At 44.3% G+C, this 17625-nt stretch overlaps 1 protein-coding gene across 1 annotated transcript in view; it reads left to right on the top strand.

Annotated features, from left to right (window-relative positions):
• Nucleotides 1-8782: 8782 nt before the first annotated feature.
• LOC123489764 (lysosomal cobalamin transport escort protein LMBD1-like) overlaps nucleotides 8783-17625 on the top strand; it is a gene marked incomplete at its 3' end in the record, with an annotated part of 30561 nt that continues 21718 nt past the window's right edge. Inside the window, exon 1 of the mRNA XM_045220164.1 lies at nucleotides 8783-8866. Coding sequence (XP_045076099.1) covers nucleotides 8833-8866 — 34 coding nt within the window. The remainder of the gene's footprint in view (nucleotides 8867-17625) is intronic.

The raw sequence follows: 17625 nt of genomic DNA, 5'->3' as shown, positions 1-17625 counted from the left end.
TTTAGATATATGTAGGACTAACTTGTTCCTTACCACCCAGTCTGAAACTAACTGCAACTCTTTGTAAGTGTTGCAGTCATTTCAATCGCTGTAGTAGCTGACATGTATAGTATTGAGTCATCCACATACATAGACACTCTGGCTTTACTCAAAGCCAGTAGCATGTCATTAGTAAAGATTTAAAAAAGTAATGGGCCTAGACAGCTGCCCTGGGGAATTCCTGAGTCTACCTGGATTATATTGGAGAGGCTTCCATTAAAGAACACCCTCTGTGTTCTGTTAGACAGGTAACTCTGTATCCACAATATAGCAGGTGGAGTAAAGCCATAACACGTACGTTTTTCCAGCAGCAGACTATGATCGATAATGTCAAAAGCCGCACTGAAGTCTAACAAAACAGCCCCCACAATCTTTTTATCATCAATTTCTCTCAGCCAATCATCAGTCATTTGTGTAACTGCTGTGCTTGTTGAATGTCCTTCTCTATAAGCATGCTGAAAGTTTGTTGTCAATTTGTTTACTGTAAAATAGCATTGTATCTGGTCAAACACAATTTTTTCCAAAAGTTTACTAAGGGTTGTTATCAGGCTAATTGGTCGGCTATTTGAGCCAGTGAAGGGGCTTTACTATTCTTAGGTAGCGGAATTACTTTTGCTTCCCTCCAGGCCTGAGGGCACACACATTCCAGTAGGCTTAAATTGAAAATATGGCAAATAGGAGTGGCAATATTTTCCGCTATTATCCTCAGTAATTTCACATTCAAGTTGTCAGACCCCGGTGGCTTGTCATTGTTGATAGACAACAATAATTTTTTCACCTCTTCCACACTCACTTTACGGAATTCAAAATTACAACATTTTGTCTTTCATAATTTGGTCAGATATACTTGGATGTGTAGTGTCAGCTATTGTTGCTGGCATGTCATGCCTAAGTTTGCTAATCTTGCCAATGAAAAAATCATTAAAGTTGTTGGCAATATCAGTTGTTTTTGTGATGAATGAGCCATCTGATTAAATGAATGATGGAGCTGAGTTTGCCCTTTTCCCCCAAATTTCAGACCCTTTACTCAGTACTTTGTTGAAGCACCTTTGGCAACGATTACAGCCTAGAGTCTTCTTGGGTAAGACGCTACAAGCTCGACACACCTTTATTTGGTGGAGTTTCTCTCATTCTTCTCTGCAGATCAAATCAAATCAAATGTTATTTGTGACATGCGTCGAATACAACAGGTGTAGACCTTACAGTGAAATGCTTACTTACAAGCCCTTAAGCAACAATGCAGTTTTAAGAAAGAATACCCAAAAAAAATTTCAACAAAGAAAATACAATATAAAATAATACGAAATAAATGTAACAAATAATTAAAAGCAGCAATAAAAAATAACAATAGCGAGGCTATATACAGGGGGTACCCGTACCGAGTCAATGTGCGGGGGCACCGGTTAGTTGAGGTAATTGGGGTAATATGTACATGTATGTAGAGTTATTAAAATGACTATGCATAGATAATAAACAGAGAGTAGCAGCAGCATAAAAGAGGGGTGGGGGGGAAATCAAATAGTCTAGGTAGCCATTTGATTAGATGTTCAGGAGTCTTATGGCTTGGGGGTAGAAGCTGTTTAGAGCCTCTTGGACCTAGACTTGGCGCTCCGGTACCGCTTGCCGTGCGGTAGCAGAGAGAACTGTCTATGACTAGGGTGGCTGGAGTCTTTGACAATTTTTAGGGCCTTCCTCTGACACCACCTGGTATAGAGGTCCTGGATGGCAGGAAGCTTGGCCCCAGTGATGTACTGGGCCGTACACACTACCCTCTGTAGTGCCTTGCCGTCGGAGGCCGAGCAGTTGCCATACCAGGCAGTGATGCAACCAGTCAGGATGCTCTCGATGGTGCAGCTGTAGAACCTTTTGAGGATCTGAGGACCCATGCCAAATCTTTTCAGTCTCCTGAGGGGCAATAGGTTTTGTCGTGGTCTCATCATGACTGTCTTGGTGTGCTTGGACCATGTTAGTTTGTTGGTGATGTGGACACCAAGGAACTTGAAGCTCTCAACCTGCTCCACTACAGCCCCATCGATGAGAATGGGGGCGTGCTCGGTCCTCTTCTTTTTCCTGTAGTCCACAATCATCTCCTTTGTCTCAAGCTCTTGTCATGTTGGATGGGGAGCATCGCTGCACAGCTATTTTCAGGTCTCTCTAGATATGTTCGATTGGGTTCAAGTCCGGGCTCTGGTTGGGCCCACTCAAGGACATTCAGAGACTTGTCCCGAAGCCACTCCTGCATTGTCTTGGCTGTGTGCTTTCGGTCGTTGTCCTGTTGGAAGGTAAACCTTCGCCCCAGTCTGATGTCGTGAGCGCTCTGGAGCAGGTTTTCTTCAAGGATCTCTCTCTGTACTTTGCTCCGTTCATCTTTCCCTCGATCATGACTAGTCTCCCAGTCCCTGCCTCTGAAAATCATCCTCACAGCATGATGCTGTCACCACCATGCTTCACTTTAGGGATGGTGCCAGGTTTCCTCCAGTGTTGCAGAGATGGTTGTCCTTCTGGAAGGTTCTCCCATTTCCACAGAGGAACTCTGTAGCTCTGCCAGAGTGACCATTGGGTTCTTGGTTGCGTCCCTGACCAAGGCCCTTCTCCCCCGATTGCTCAGTTTGGCCGGGCGGCCAGCTCTAGGAAGAGTCTTGGTGCTTCCAAACTTCTTCCATTTAAGAATGATGGAGGCCACTGTTTTCTTTGGGACCTTCAATGCTGCAGATATTTTTTGGTACCCTTCCCCAGATCTGTGTCTCGACACAATCCTGTCTCGGAGCTCTACGGACAATTCCTTTGACTTCTGACATGCACTGTCAACTGTGGGACCTTATATAGACGTGTGTGCCTTTCCAAATCATGTCCAATCAATTGAAATTACCACAGTTGGACCCCAATCAAGTTGTAGAAACATCTCAAGGATGATCAATGGAATCAGGATGCACCTGAGCTCAATTTCGAGTCTCATAGCAAAGGGTATAAATACTTATGTAAATAAGGTATTTCAAAATGTGGAAATAGTCAAGGGGTCTGAATACTTTCCGAATGCACTGTAGATTCAATGGTTGTAAAGATGGGGAGAGGTATGTCCACAATAAAGAGAGACTCTGCTTTTTTGACACAACACCCCACAAAGGAAGTCCTGCAGGCTCTAGTTTTATCTTATCTTGATTATTGTCCAGTCATGTGGTCAAGTGCTGCAAAGAAAGACCTAGTTAAGGTGCAGCTGGCCCAGAATGGAGCGGCACGTCTTGCTCTTCATTGTAATCAGATGGCTAATATAAATACTATGAATGCCAGTCTCTCTTGGCTAAGAGTTGAGGAGAGACTGACTGCATCACTTCTTATTTTTAGAAGAAACATGAATGTGTTGGAAATTCCAAATTGTTTGCAAAGTCAACTTACACACAGCACTGACACACACACTTACCCCACCAGACATGCCACCAGACGTATTTTCATAGTCCCCAGGTCCAGAACAAATTCAAGGAAACGTACAGTATTATATAGAGCCATGAGTGCATGGAACTCCCTTCCATCTTATATAGTGCAAGTGAACAGCAAACCTGGTTTCCAAAAACAAATAAAGCAACACCTCACGGCACAACGCCTCTCCCCCATGTGACCTACTTGTTGTGTGTACTGTATATACTGACATGTATGTGTAACTGATAGATGCACACACACACACTACATGTTCATGTTTTTAAATGTATGTTAGTTGTAAAGTATTTTGTCTGTAATGTCTTTTTCATTATGTGTTGGACCCCAGTAAGACTAGCTGTCCCCATTGGCGTCGGTTAATGGGGATCCTAATTTATCAAATCAAATCAAAACCAGCTTTTGGTTGGTCTTAAATATCCCTACCATCGCTGCCTGAAATTAGCACTTTGGGTCACATTTTTAAGGACACACCTGAAATATTTCCACCCCTCCCATCTGCCTGCAAGCGAGCTGATATAAGACAGGTAAATTACCCATCCTTGGACAACAGTTGGAAAATAGCACAGCGCTGGCTTTAACAGGTCGAAATTGTCAACGAACGTCATTTGACACTAGCGCCGCGTCAACGCCAGCCGAAAATAGAGCCCTAAGACTGCGTCCTAAATAGCACCTGTTCCCTAATTAGTGCACTACTTTTGACCAGAGCCCTATGGGCCCTGGGCAAAAGTAGTGCAATATAAAGGGAATGGTGTGCCATTTGGGACGTGGTTTAAAAGTCATAATTAGATGAATTGCCTGTTAATTATAAAAGTAATGCAGCTACTAAACCCTCTACCAATAGTCATTGATGTTGTTACAGCTACTAAATATCTACCAATAGTCATTGATGTTGTTACAGCTACTAAACCCTCCACCAATAGTCATTGATGCTGTTACAGCTACTAAACCCTCTACCAATAGTCATTGATGCTGTTACAGCTACTAAACCCTCTACCAATAGTCATTGATGTTGTTACAGCTACTAAACCCTCCACCAATAGTCATTGATGTTGTTACAGCTACTAAACCCTCCACCAATAGCCATTGATGTTGTTACAGCTACTAAATATCTACCAATAGTCATTGATGTTGTTATAGCTACTAAACCCTCCAGCAACAGTCATTGATGTTGTTACAGCTACTAAACCCTCCACCAATAGTCATTGATGTTGTTACAGCTACTAAACCCTCTACCAATAGTCATTTATGTTGTTACAGCTACTAAACCCTCCACCAATAGTCATTGATGTTGTTACAGCTACTAAATATCTACCAATAGCCATTGATGATGTTGCAGCTACTAAACCCTCCACCAATAGTCATTGATGATGTTACAGCTACTAAACCCTCCACCAACAGTCATTGATGTTGTTACAGCTACTAAATATCTACCAATAGTCATTGATGCTGTTACAGCTACTAAACCCTCCACCAATAGTCATTGATGCTGTTACAGCTACTAAACCCTCTACCAATAGTCATTGATGTTGTTACAGCTACTAAACCCTCCACCAATAGTCATTGATGTTGTTACAGCTACTAAACCCTCCACCAATAGTCATTGATGTTGTTACAGCTACTAAACCCTCCACCAATAGTCATTGATGTTGTTACAGCTACTAAATATCTACCAATACTCATTGATGCTGTTACAGCTACTAAACCCCTCCACCAATAGTCATTGATGTTGTTACAGCTACTAAACCCTCCACCAATAGTCATTGATGCTGTTGCAGCTACTAAACCCTCCACCAATAGTCATTGATGTTGTTACAGCTACTAAATACTCCACCAATAGTCATTGATGTTGTTACAGCTACTAAACCCTCCACCAATAGTCATTGATGCTGTTACAGCTACTAAACCCTCCACCAATAGTCATTGATGTTGTTACAGCTACTAAACCCTCCACCAATAGTCATTGATGTTGTTACAGCTACTCAACCCTCCACCAATAGTCATTGGTGTTGTTACAGCTACTAAATATCTACCAATAGTCATTGATGCTGTTACAGCTACTAAACCCTCCACCAATAGTCATTGATGCTGTTACAGCTACTAAACCCTCCACCAATAGTCATTGATGTTGTTACAGCTACTAAACCCTCCACCAATAGTCATTGATGCTGTTACAGCTACTAAACCCTCCACCAATAGTCATTGATGTTGTTACAGCTACTAAACCCTCCACCAATAGTCATTGATGTTGTTACAGCTACTAAATATCTACCAATACTCATTGATGCTGTTACAGCTACTAAACCCTCCACCAATAGTCATTGATGTTGTTACAGCTACTAAACCCTCCACCAATAGTCATTGATGCTGTTGCAGCTACTAAACCCTCCACCAATAGTCATTGATGTTGTTACAGCTACTAAATATCTACCAATAGTCATTGATGCTGTTACAGCTACTAAACCCTCCACCAATAGTCATTGATGTTGTTACAGCTACTAAACCTTCTACCAATAGGCATTGATGTTATTACAGCTACTAAACTCTCCACCAATAGTCATTTATGTTGTTACAGCTACTCAACCCTCCACCAATAGTCATTGGTGTTGTTACAGCTACTAAATATCTACCAATAGTCATTGATGCTGTTACAGCTAATAAAACCCTCCACCAATAGTCATTGATGCTGTTCCAGCTACTAAACCCTCCATCAATAGTCATTGATGTTGTTACAGCTACTAAATATCTACCAATAGTCATTGATTTTGTTACAGCTACTAAATATCTACCAATAGTCATTGATGTTGTTACAGCTACTAAACCCTCCACCAACAGTCATTGATGTTGTTACAGCTACTAGACCCTCTACCAATAGTCATTGATGTTGTTACAGCTACTAAACCTTCTACCAATAGTCATTGATGCTGTTACAGCTACTAAACCCTCTACCAACAGTCATTGATGTTGTTACAGCTACTAAACCCTCTACCAATAGTCATTGATGTTGTTACAGCTACTAAATATCTACCAATAGTCATTGATGTTGTTACAGCTACTAAACCCTCCACCAATAGTCATTGATGCTGTTACAGCTACTAAACCCTCTACCAATAGTCATTGGTGTTGTTACAGCTACTAAACATTCTACCAATAGTCATTGATGTTGTTACAGCTACTAAACCCTCCACCAATAGTCATTGATGTTGTTACAGCTACTAAACCCTCCACCAACAGTCATTGATGTTGTTACAGCTACTAAACCCTTTACCAATAGTCATTGATGTTGTTACAGCTACTAAACCCTCCACCAATAGTCATTGATGCTGTTACAGCTACTAAACCCTCTACCAATAGTCATTGATGTTGTTACAGCTACTAAACCCTCCACCAACAGTCATTGATGTTGTTACAGCTACTAAACCCTCCACCAATAATAAATGATGTTGTTACAGTTACTAAATATCTTCCAATAGTCATTGATGCTGTTACAGCTACTAAACCCTCCACCAACAGTCATTGATGTTGTTACAGCTACTAAACCCTCTACCAATAGTCATTGATGTTGTTACAGCTACTAAACCCTCCACCAATAGTCATTGATGTTGTTACAGCTACTAAATATCTACCAATAGTCATTGATGTTACAGCTACTAAACCCTCCACCAATAGTCATTGATGTTGTTACAGCTACTAAACATTCTACCAGTAGTCATTGATGTTGTTACAGCTACTAAACCCTCCACCAACAGTCATTGATGCTGTTACAGCTACTAAACCCTCCACCAATAGTCATTGATGTTGTTACAGCTACTAAATCTCTACCAATAGTAATTGATGCTGTTACAGCTACTAAACCCTCCACCAATAGTCATTGATGCTGTTACAGCTACTAAACCCTCCACCAATAGTCATTGATGTTGTTACAGCTACTAAATATCTACCAATAGTCATTGATGTTGTTACAGCTACTAAACCCTCCACCAATAGTCATTGATGTTGTTACAGCTACTAAACCCTCCACCAATAGTCATTGATGTTGTTACAGCTACTACATATCTACTAATATTCATTGATGCTGTTACAGCTACTAAACCCTCCACCAATAGTCATTGATGCTGTTACAGCTACTAAACCCTCCACCAACAGTCATTGATGTTGTTACAGCTACTAAACCCTCCACCAATAGTCATTGATGCTGTTAAAGCTACTAAACCCTCCACCAACAGTCATTGATGTTGTTACAGCTACTAAATATCTACCAATAGTCATTGATGCTGTTACAGCTACTAAACCCTCCACCAATAGTCATTGATGTTGTTACAGCTACTAAACCCTCCACCAATAGTCATTGATGCTGTTACAGCTACTAAACCCTCCACCAATAGTCATTGATGTTGTTACAGCTACTAAACCCTCCACCAATAGTCATTGATGTTGTTACAGCTACTAAACCCTCCACCAATAGTCATTGATGTTGTTACAGCTACTAAACCCTCCACCAACAGTCATTGATGCTGTTACAGCTACTAAACCCTCCACCAATAGTCATTGATGTTGTTACAGCTACTAAACCCTCCACCAATAGTCATTGATGCTGTTGCAGTGACTAATTCATTGGCAGACAGACTGTTCTACTGCGTTTTGAATGACATGGCATGTTTACAGATGAGGATGCAGTTTGATGGGAAATGAAACAGTCTGCCCTACTCTGCTTAATAAATAACAGTTCAAGACATTCCCATGAATGTACAGCTTGATCCATTTAATTGTTTGTCCAAAATAAATGTTACAGTAAATTAACTTTGTTGTCAACCCTGAAGAAAGCTTTTGATACAAAAACATGAATATTTCAATATTTCACTCCATCCTGTTGGTTTCAGTGGCAGGTGTTAGCTAGTCTATAGACTCAGACTGGGGGTATGTGTTGACATTCTGACAGCATTCCCTTCAATGCTAGGTAAATAAACTTGTCTAGCAGGGACAACTTTATGTAAATAGTGTATGGGAATCTAAAACTCTACTGATGATGCCGACGGCTGTTGATAGAAGCAATTATTATCAAGGGACGTAATCAAAACAGTGTGTTTCCATTTAGAAATGCACTGGAGATACCCAAAGTCATGGCTTCTCTGATACATTTACTTTTCAAAGTAGGCTATCACATGCATTTCACAGTTGGGCTTATTTTATCTAGCCTGGTCCCAGATCTGTTTGTTCTGTATAGCCAACTCCGATCAGATCTGGGACCAGGCTATATTGTATTTTACTTCTATTAAAGCCAATGGTTTTAATGAATAGTATTTTTGCAGGGCCTTTGTTCCTCTTGAAGCCCCACCTAATCAGAATGCCACACAGTGGGAGAAGATGCAGTATCTGTTTGAGGAGCTGGGGAACAACCGTAAGTACTGCCTGACTGGTCACACTTTACAGTAAGGTACCCTTTAAATAACACTTTACAGTAAGGTACCCTTTAAATAACACTTTACAGCAAGGTACCCTGTAAATAACACTTTACAGTAAGGTACCCTTTAAATAACACTTTACAGTAAGGTACCCTTTAAATAACACTTTACAGCAAGGTACCCTGTAAATAACACTTTACAGTAAGGTACCCTTTAAATAACACTACAGTAAGGTACCCTTTAAATAACACTTTACAGTAAGGTACCCTTTAAATAACACTTTACAGCAAGGTACCCTTTAAATAACACTTTACAGCAAGGTACCCTTTAAATAACACTTTACAGTAAGGTACCCTTTAAATAACACTTTACAGCAAGGTACCCTTTAAATAACACTTTACAGCAAGGTACCCTGTAAATAACAATTTACAGTAAGGTACCCTTTAAATAACACTTTACAGTAAGGTACCCTTTAAATAACACTTTACAGTAAGGTACCCTTTAAATAACACTTTACAGTAAGGTACGCTTTAAATAACACTTTACAGTAAGGTACCCTTTAAATAACACTTTACAGTAAGGTACCCTTTAAATAACACTTTACAGTAAGGTACCCTTTAAATAACACTTTACAGTAAGGTACCCTTTAAATAACACTTTACAGTAAGGTACCCTTTAAATAACACTTTACAGTAAGGTACCCTTTAAATAACACTTTACAGTAAGGTACCCTTTAAATAACACTTTACAGTAAGGTACGCTTTAAATAACACTTTACAGTAAGGTACCCTTTAAATAAAACTCTACAGTAAGGTACGCTTTCAGTAACACTTTACATTAAGGTACGCTTTAAAGGTTGTACCAAAACGACAATTACCCAATTTCTACCAATTTTAACTCATAATTCACTGTTTATAACCTACTTATAAACCATTTACAGCCACTTCTTAAATGTTACCTTAATGTAATGTGTTACCACCTCACTTATGGTCCTATGTCACTTGCACACACAGTCCTTCTATCAGATAGCCCTCATGAATGACCCACCACAGCAGTCAGTCAGTTGTCTCAGTGTGGTCGGTAATGAATATCCATTTAGTGGTGGTATTGAAAAGCTGCATGGGCCAGACAGAACGATGGATGGCTGACACAGGGCTGCACACTGAGGTGACATGTGGACTTGGCAGAGGCAACATTTTCCCTCGTCAATGTCAACCATCCTCATTGTGCCGCTCGCAAACCAACTGTCTCCCGGAAAAAAGGGAGAAAGCCTCCCTTGCTTTGATGTGTCACTCAAGAAAGACGGTTCGCTCTCCACTGCAGAACTTTGACGAGTATGAGCCCTTCCCTCTACAGCAGTTCATACTTACGTCTATATTTCTATTTCTCCTAACGTGACTTGCATTTGAATGTGCAAGTCCCAGTTGAGCGGTCCTCTATGGTCGTCATAAGCCTGCTGCCTGTGTGTGGGTCCATGTGAATGCGTCTGTGTACACTGTATATAGGCCTAATGCATGTGGACACTGTAGCCAACAAAGTAGCGGGGCTGCCGTTGTTTTTTTGTGTTGTTGAATAAGTTGTCCTTTAATGGTGGGTTTACGGTTAGAGCAGAGCATACAGAGCCAGCGGCCGTGGTCATGTTGGGCCCATCCGGAGGCTCTCCGGGGCTCTGCTCCGTGGCATCTGGGGATCAGGGGAGGAAGTCAACACATCTGTCACACTCTTTCCACTGTAGCATGCAGTCAGATCCTGGCCCTGCCCACCTCTTCTACCCCTCCCTTCCAGCCTCTTCTCTCCTGAACCTACCACCACCACCACTCAAATCCCCCTCCCTCCCCACTCTCCCCTCCTCTAAACCCTCCTCTCTTTCATCCCTCTTCCTACCAGTCTTTGTTACCAACCTTTCACTGTAGCAGTCAGTCCCTGCCCAGCCCTCCTCCCTGGGCATGGTTGCTGAGCTGCCCCTTCCCAACAACCCTCCTCCCTGGGCATGGTTGCTGAGCTGCCCCTTCCCAACAACCCTCCTCCCTGGGCATGGCTGCTGAGCTGCCCCTTCCCAACAACCCTCCTCCCTGGGCATGGCTGCTGAGCTGCCCCTTCCCAACAACCCTCCTCCCCTGGGCATGGTTGCTGAGCTGCTCCTTCCCAACAACCCTCCTCCCTGGGCATGGCTGCTGAGCTGCTCCTTCCCAACAACCCTCCTCCCTGGGCATGGTTGCTGAGCTGCTCCTTCCCAACAACCCTCCTCCCCTGGGCATGGTTGCTGAGCTGCTCCTTCCCAACAACCCTCCTCCCTGGGCATGGCTGCTGAGCTGCTCCTTCCCAACAACCCTCCTCCCTGGGCATGGCTGCTGAGCTGCTCCTTCCCAACAACCCTCCTCCCTGGGCATGGTTGCTGAGCTGCTCCTTCCCAACAACCCTCCTCCCCTGGGCATGGTTGCTGAGCTGCTCCTTCCCAACAACCCTCCTCCCTGGGCATGGCTGCTGAGCTGCTCCTTCCCAACAACCCTCCTCCCTGGGCATGGCTGCTGAGCTGCTCCTTCCCAACAACCCTCCTCCCTGGGCATGGCTGCTGAGCTGCTCCTTCCCAACAACCCTCCTCCCTGGGCATGGCTGCTGAACTGCCCCTTCCCAACAACCCTCCTCCCTGGGCATGGCTGCTGAGCTGCTCCTTCCCAACAACCCTCCTCCCTGGGCATGGCTGCTGAGCTGCCCCTTCCCAACAACCCTCCTCCCTGGGCATGGCTGCTGAGCTGCTCCTTCCCTCCCAACCCTCCTCCCTGGGCATGGTTGCTGAGCTGCTCCTTCCCAACAACCCTCCTGCCACCTCTCCCCTCCCTCCCTCCAACCCTTTCCTCACCCTTCCTGACTGTCCTCCCACCTCTCCAACCCTTCTCACCCTTCCTGACTGTCCTCCCACCTCTCCCCCTCCCTCCAACCCTTTCCCTCACCCACTCTCCCACCTCTCCCCTCCCTCCAACCCTTTCCTCACCCTTCCTGACTGTCCTCCCACCTCTCCCATCCTCCAACCCTTTCCTTACCCTTCCTACTGTCCTCCCACCTCCCTCCTCCAACCCTTTTCACCCTTCTACTGTCCATGCCCGACCACTTCCTCAGGGCTATTGATCTTCTACTGCAGCCCCTCCCTGGGTTGAAATTGCAATGTTGCTCAGGAGGAAACAGCTGTGTCCCAAATGGTAACCTATTCCCTTCATAGTGCACTACTTTTGACCAGAGCCCTGCTTAAAAGTAGTGTAATATACAGTATATTGAATAGGGTGCAATTTGGGACACATCCAACATTAAGGCAGGATCATCCCTATGCTAATTCCCCATCTTCTCTCTCTCCTACTCCAGATGGGAGGTTAATTGAGCAAGGGGGAAGACACTCCTCACTAAGTCAGCCTCCCGACCCTGGCGCTGCAAACCTCTCATTTAGGCCACAAACTGCAGCGACTGCAGCTCAAATGGGGTATCCATTACATTATTCACAATGGTGCAATGAGGCATGCCGGTGTAGAAATCCCCTCAATGACCAAATTGCACCCTATTACCCTTCTGGGCCCTGGTCAAAAGTAGTGCACTATGTAGGGAATAGGGTGCTGTTTGGGACGTAGCCAATAGCTGCTTGGGATTGCTTGTGCTTTCTTGCAGTGCTAGTAGGTTGAAGCAGGGCTAGTAGGTTGAAGCAGGGCTAGTAGGTTGAAGCAGGGCTAGTAGGTCGAAGCAGGGCTAGTAGGTCGAAGCAGGGCTAGTAGGTTGAAGCAGGGCTAGTAGGTTGAAGCAGGGCTAGTAGGTCGAAGCAGGGCTAGTAGGTTGAAGCAGGGCTAGTAGGTCGAAGCAGGGCTAGTAGGTCGAAGCAGGGCTAGTAGGTTGAAGCAGGGCTAGTAGGTCGAAGCAGGGCTAGTAGGTCGAAGCAGTGCTTGACTTTTGCGTCTGGCACGTGAGTGGGCTCCTCTTTAGTTATTTTAGTGCTGTGAAGACCTGGCATCTGAAAGTCACTTTATTTTCTAACGCGGGCATCTGTGTGTGGTATGTAGAGTGTCTTTGGAGTGTGTGTGTGGTTTTAATACGCTCAAGGGCATGCTCTCCAGTCAACCATTCTTCCCTCTGTTTCTCTGAGAGGCCCACACTATCCTTCCCTCCATCCTCTTTTTCCACAGTCAGGCTGGTAATTTATCTCTCCCTGCATTTCCCAAAGTGGATAGACACGCTCTCCTTCCCCTCGCCTCCCCTCTTCCCCTCTCCAAGTCTCTGAGAGAGAGAGACTCCCAAAACTCCACAGTAGTCCAATGATGGCCTTGAGTGACTCTGTGACTGTGTGTGACAGAGAGCTACTGTCCTCTCCTCTGAGGGGTGTTAAGGCTGTTTCGCAGACTCATATCCTGGTCCCACACTCCCAGTCCTCTCTCTCAGAGCCTCGCAACCATACTGGAGACATTAGAATTCATTTTAAACCACCCAAAATGTAAAGGAGATATGTAATTTAGCAGGTGCTTATCAAAAGTGTTTCGAAACCACCTAGCCTATTTCTACATTCCTAACAAAAGCCAGTTAGAGTATAATGAGTGCATAATGATTTAATATGTGGGATCCCATGTGGGATTGGACACACAACCCTGGTTTTGATAGCACCACCCTCTTACCAATAATCACCCACGACCCTGGCTTTGCTAGCACCAACCTCTTACCAATAGAGTCAGTGTTGAAAAATGAGCTTCTTTGTCACAATCACACAATCAACACCTGAATCACCTGATGCTTCATTACCTTCCAGGTGTGTTCCCTGGCTCAGAGCAGTGGGCCAGGGAACTCAAACACAAACACAGCCACACACAATCACACGTGTACGTCTGTGTGGCATGTGTGTTCCCTGGTCCACTGCTCTGATCGTGGCGTGTCCCAGTGCATAATGTCTACCCCGAGGGACTTTCTGTTTCACACCAACTAAATGGGGTCAAATACACTCCAGAGATTCAAGGTGTTATGGTGACTGGTTACAAACACACACACACACATACACACACACACACACACACCACACACACAGAGAGAGCCCGTCGGCGTCTTTCATGCTTGCAAAACATTCTATCCTCAGCGGATCACTGCCATGAAATTATTAATTATTTGAATGATCAGTCAGTGGTTTAAATTAATGATCAGTTCAATTTGAGCTATTTTATTTTTCTGGCTGGGTCTCGTCTCTCCATTGAATGAAATTCTGTTCGGTTTTGGAAAAGCATGAAAAGCCTGTAAGGCAAAAGCATCCTTTTTCCTATCAGTAATGAGGCTACGGTCGTTTTCAGTTGCGTAGGGGAAGGTTTAAGTCTGGCTGGGCTGGTTATATAGCATAGACAAAACAAGACTGCATCTCCAATGGGCTCTGGTTAAAAGTAGTGAACTGTGTAGGGAATAGGATGCCATTTGGGACTGTCCCAAAACAGCCCCCCGCACCTCTCTGATTCAGAGGGGTTGGATTAAATGCGGAAGACACATTTCGGTTGAATGCATTCAGTTGTGCAACTGACTAGGTATCCCCCTTCCCCTTTCCCTAGCCCTCCTGCTTCCAAGATCAAGAGACTGGGGAAGCAGACACATTTAATAAGACCAATACCAGGATGGAAGACTGAACAAGTGACGCCACACTGAAGCGTTTTTAGGCCTGTCGGCAGTTTCAGTGGTCAACGATAGTTAGTGACTCAGACTGTTGAGAAGCATTGGTAGAAAGTTCTACTGTTATGCCCCAGTTTTTTAAGATTATTTTGTCTTCTCATCCTAAATATTTTAAAGCTTGTTGTCAATGTTCGGGTTCAACAATATCTGAGTTTTTAGCCTTTTGAAGCAGTAGAAGAAGGCTGTCCTTCTAAGCTCCGTTTTAGATTAAAGGAAATATATGAAACATATTATCAGAAAAACAACTGTTAGAAAACAACTCGCCAACCAATAGTAATGACACATGATTAAAACAATACTATGATGACTGGTGAAGGGTTTCCTTCTCCCTGACCCCTGTTCCATATAAAACAATACTATGGTGACTGGTGAAGGGTTTCCTTCTCCCTGACCCCTGTTCTATATAAAACAATACTATGGTGACTGGTGAAGGGTTTCCTTCTCCCTGACCCCTGTTCCATATAAAACAATACTATGGTGACTGGTGAAGGGTTTCCTTCTCCCTGACCCCTGTTCCATATAAAACAATACTATGGTGACTGGTGAAGGGTTTCCTTCTCCCTGACCCCTGTTCCATATAAAACAATACTATGGTGACTGGTGAAGGGTTTCCTTCTCCCTGACCCCTGTTCCATATAAAACAATACTATGGTGACTGGTGAAGGGTTTCCTTCCGTTCACCCTGACCCCTGTTCCATATAAAACAATACTATGGTGACTGGTGAAGGGTTTCCTTCTCCTGACCCCTGTTCCATATACACCCTTTAAACACGCTGTAAACACCTCGCTGTTTGACAGGTCTGCTTGGATATCTACTACTATCCATGTACAGTTAGATAAATATTTTGTGCTTGAACCTTAAGGGGCATAACAACAGTATTTCCCATGGTTTGCCATGATAATCTCACCAGCTATTTGAACAGACAGACCCCCCCAGGTCTCAGACAACTTCTCACCTTCGCTCTACATCCACTTCCACCAGTGTGCGTGTGTCTCTCTCTCTCTCTACCCCCACTTCCACCACTCACCTCCTCCTGCATGCCTACTAATGCAGTTGCAGCTTAGTGTGCGTGTCCATATCTGCATGATTCTATCTCTGCTACGGACAGGGAGGAGAAGCTGTCTGGGAGTGCTGGGGCTGAAGCAGCTGTTTAATAAACACTTGTCCTCACTGCGTCGGGGGAAGGTAGGAAGGCTCCTCTCCTCGGTGTACACAGAGCCTGAAAGGCCTGGGCTATATGCACTAGGAGATAAGGGCTTCCTCATCTCATTCCTGCGCTGCTGGAGATTCCTGCAGAGTTGGATAGAAGGCATTTTCCACAAAGCCTGTTTTAGCATGGGCATTAAAGGCTTTATGGATTTCTGCCTGTTCAGACTACACAGTCCAGCACAGTATGGTGGTGGTATGCATCTTTACACTTTGTTTACAAACCGCCAATTAAGAATAAGAAGAAAATAGACTATTTTAAAATGGTGATAGTCCCCTAATGGTGCTGCTGAGAGTGGTGGAGGTTTGCCTTCTCTCCATGTCTATGGAACCTAGCTTTCTTCTTCTTCAGAGGCTGAGAGTGGTGGAGGTTTGCCTTCTCTTCATGTCTATGGATCCTAGCTTTCTTCTTCTTCAGAGGCTGAGTGGTGGAGGTTTGCCTTCTCTTCATGTCTATGAATCCTACCTTTCTTCTTCAGATGTGGAGCCCCACGCCTGGTAATAGACTATATTCTCTCTGTCTAATGCCCTGAAAAATCTGCTTTAATAAACCCAAAGCAGCAAACATAACATCCGCCGGACTCTCTTTTTGTGCGGGGACTTCACCAACAGTGATGCTCTCCTCTGCAGAACGTGCCCAGTGCATTGTCTCTCGTACTTACCAAGCTCAGACACTTAACAAAAGCTGGGGGAGATCACAAAGGAAAACACCTATTCAAATGTTAATGCTCATTCCAGGCTTTCAGACTTCAGACGTGTTTGTTGTTTTCCCTGCTATACCCACATGACAATAGAGCGCAAGTATTTAATTTCTCTCCATTTTCCTCCCGTGTCTGTGTCCTGGAAAAGCAAGAGCCTACGAAAGTGGTTTGCGACAGACGGAAAAACAGCGTCTAACTTCGGGTTGTCATAAATAGTGTTGTTTTTGATTATCAAATGACTGCTCTGGAGGAAATAGGGGTTTGTGTTTTGAAGTAGGATGATTGAGCAGCCTGTTCGGCAGCAGGATGCTGTAATATCTAGGCTCACCATGACAGGTGGTCTCTACAGCACTAGGCACTTCTAGGTACCAGTAGGCAGACCTGGGTTCAAATACTATTTGAAATAATTTCCAATAATTTGAGTGTTTGTTTTAGCCTGCCTGGAGTGCCAGATGGATGAGGTTTGCACTTGTGGGACTTCTACATCTGTTCTGTTGTGCCAGGCAAGCTCAGTCAAGCCCAGTTAAAGTATTACAAATATATTTGAACCCAGGTAATGGTGGGCCAGTACAGAGAACCAGGGTGAACCAGCACGAAGGGTAACAAATACAGGGAACTATTAGAATAGTCACAAGACTACAAACCCTGACCGTCTGGCTCTCCAGGTGGTCAGGATTTATTTTATTTATTATTATAGTTTAAATAAAACATTTCAAATAGTACTTGAACCCAGGTCTGCTGCTAGGCACCTCTGGGATAAGGCCTGCTTCTGAGGGCCAGAGGGGGAACTGTGGCAAGAACCAGGGGGAACCATGAGGGGGCAACAGTGGGGCTGCTTTCAGCCCTCTCTTCCCTGACAGTTGGGATCATAACATGGGAGAGAGGCGATCACTCTCCCCATCAATCTGTCTGTCTCCTGGTTCCTCTGGGTCTTCTGGCACCATCCTGACAGCTGGTCTGACTGCCACCCACTGTCCCTCACCCCTGACGGGTAGCCCCACTGTCCCTCACCCCTGACGGGTAGCCCCGGCCACCTTCTCCCCCCTTCCCTTCTCATCAAATGGCCTTTCTTCTTCTCTATCAAAGGTGACACACATCAAGCTAGTCAACAGGACAGAGAGACAGGCTTTGGCTTTGTTAATATACTGCACTCTTGGATTGCTTAGGATCTAAA

The sequence above is a fragment of the Coregonus clupeaformis genome, unplaced genomic scaffold (assembly GCF_020615455.1).
Source record: "Coregonus clupeaformis isolate EN_2021a unplaced genomic scaffold, ASM2061545v1 scaf3265, whole genome shotgun sequence".
Taxonomy (NCBI): Eukaryota; Metazoa; Chordata; class Actinopteri; order Salmoniformes; family Salmonidae; genus Coregonus; species Coregonus clupeaformis.
Note: the sequence above shows the minus strand (reverse complement) of the source record. Positions and strands in the feature narration are given on the sequence as shown.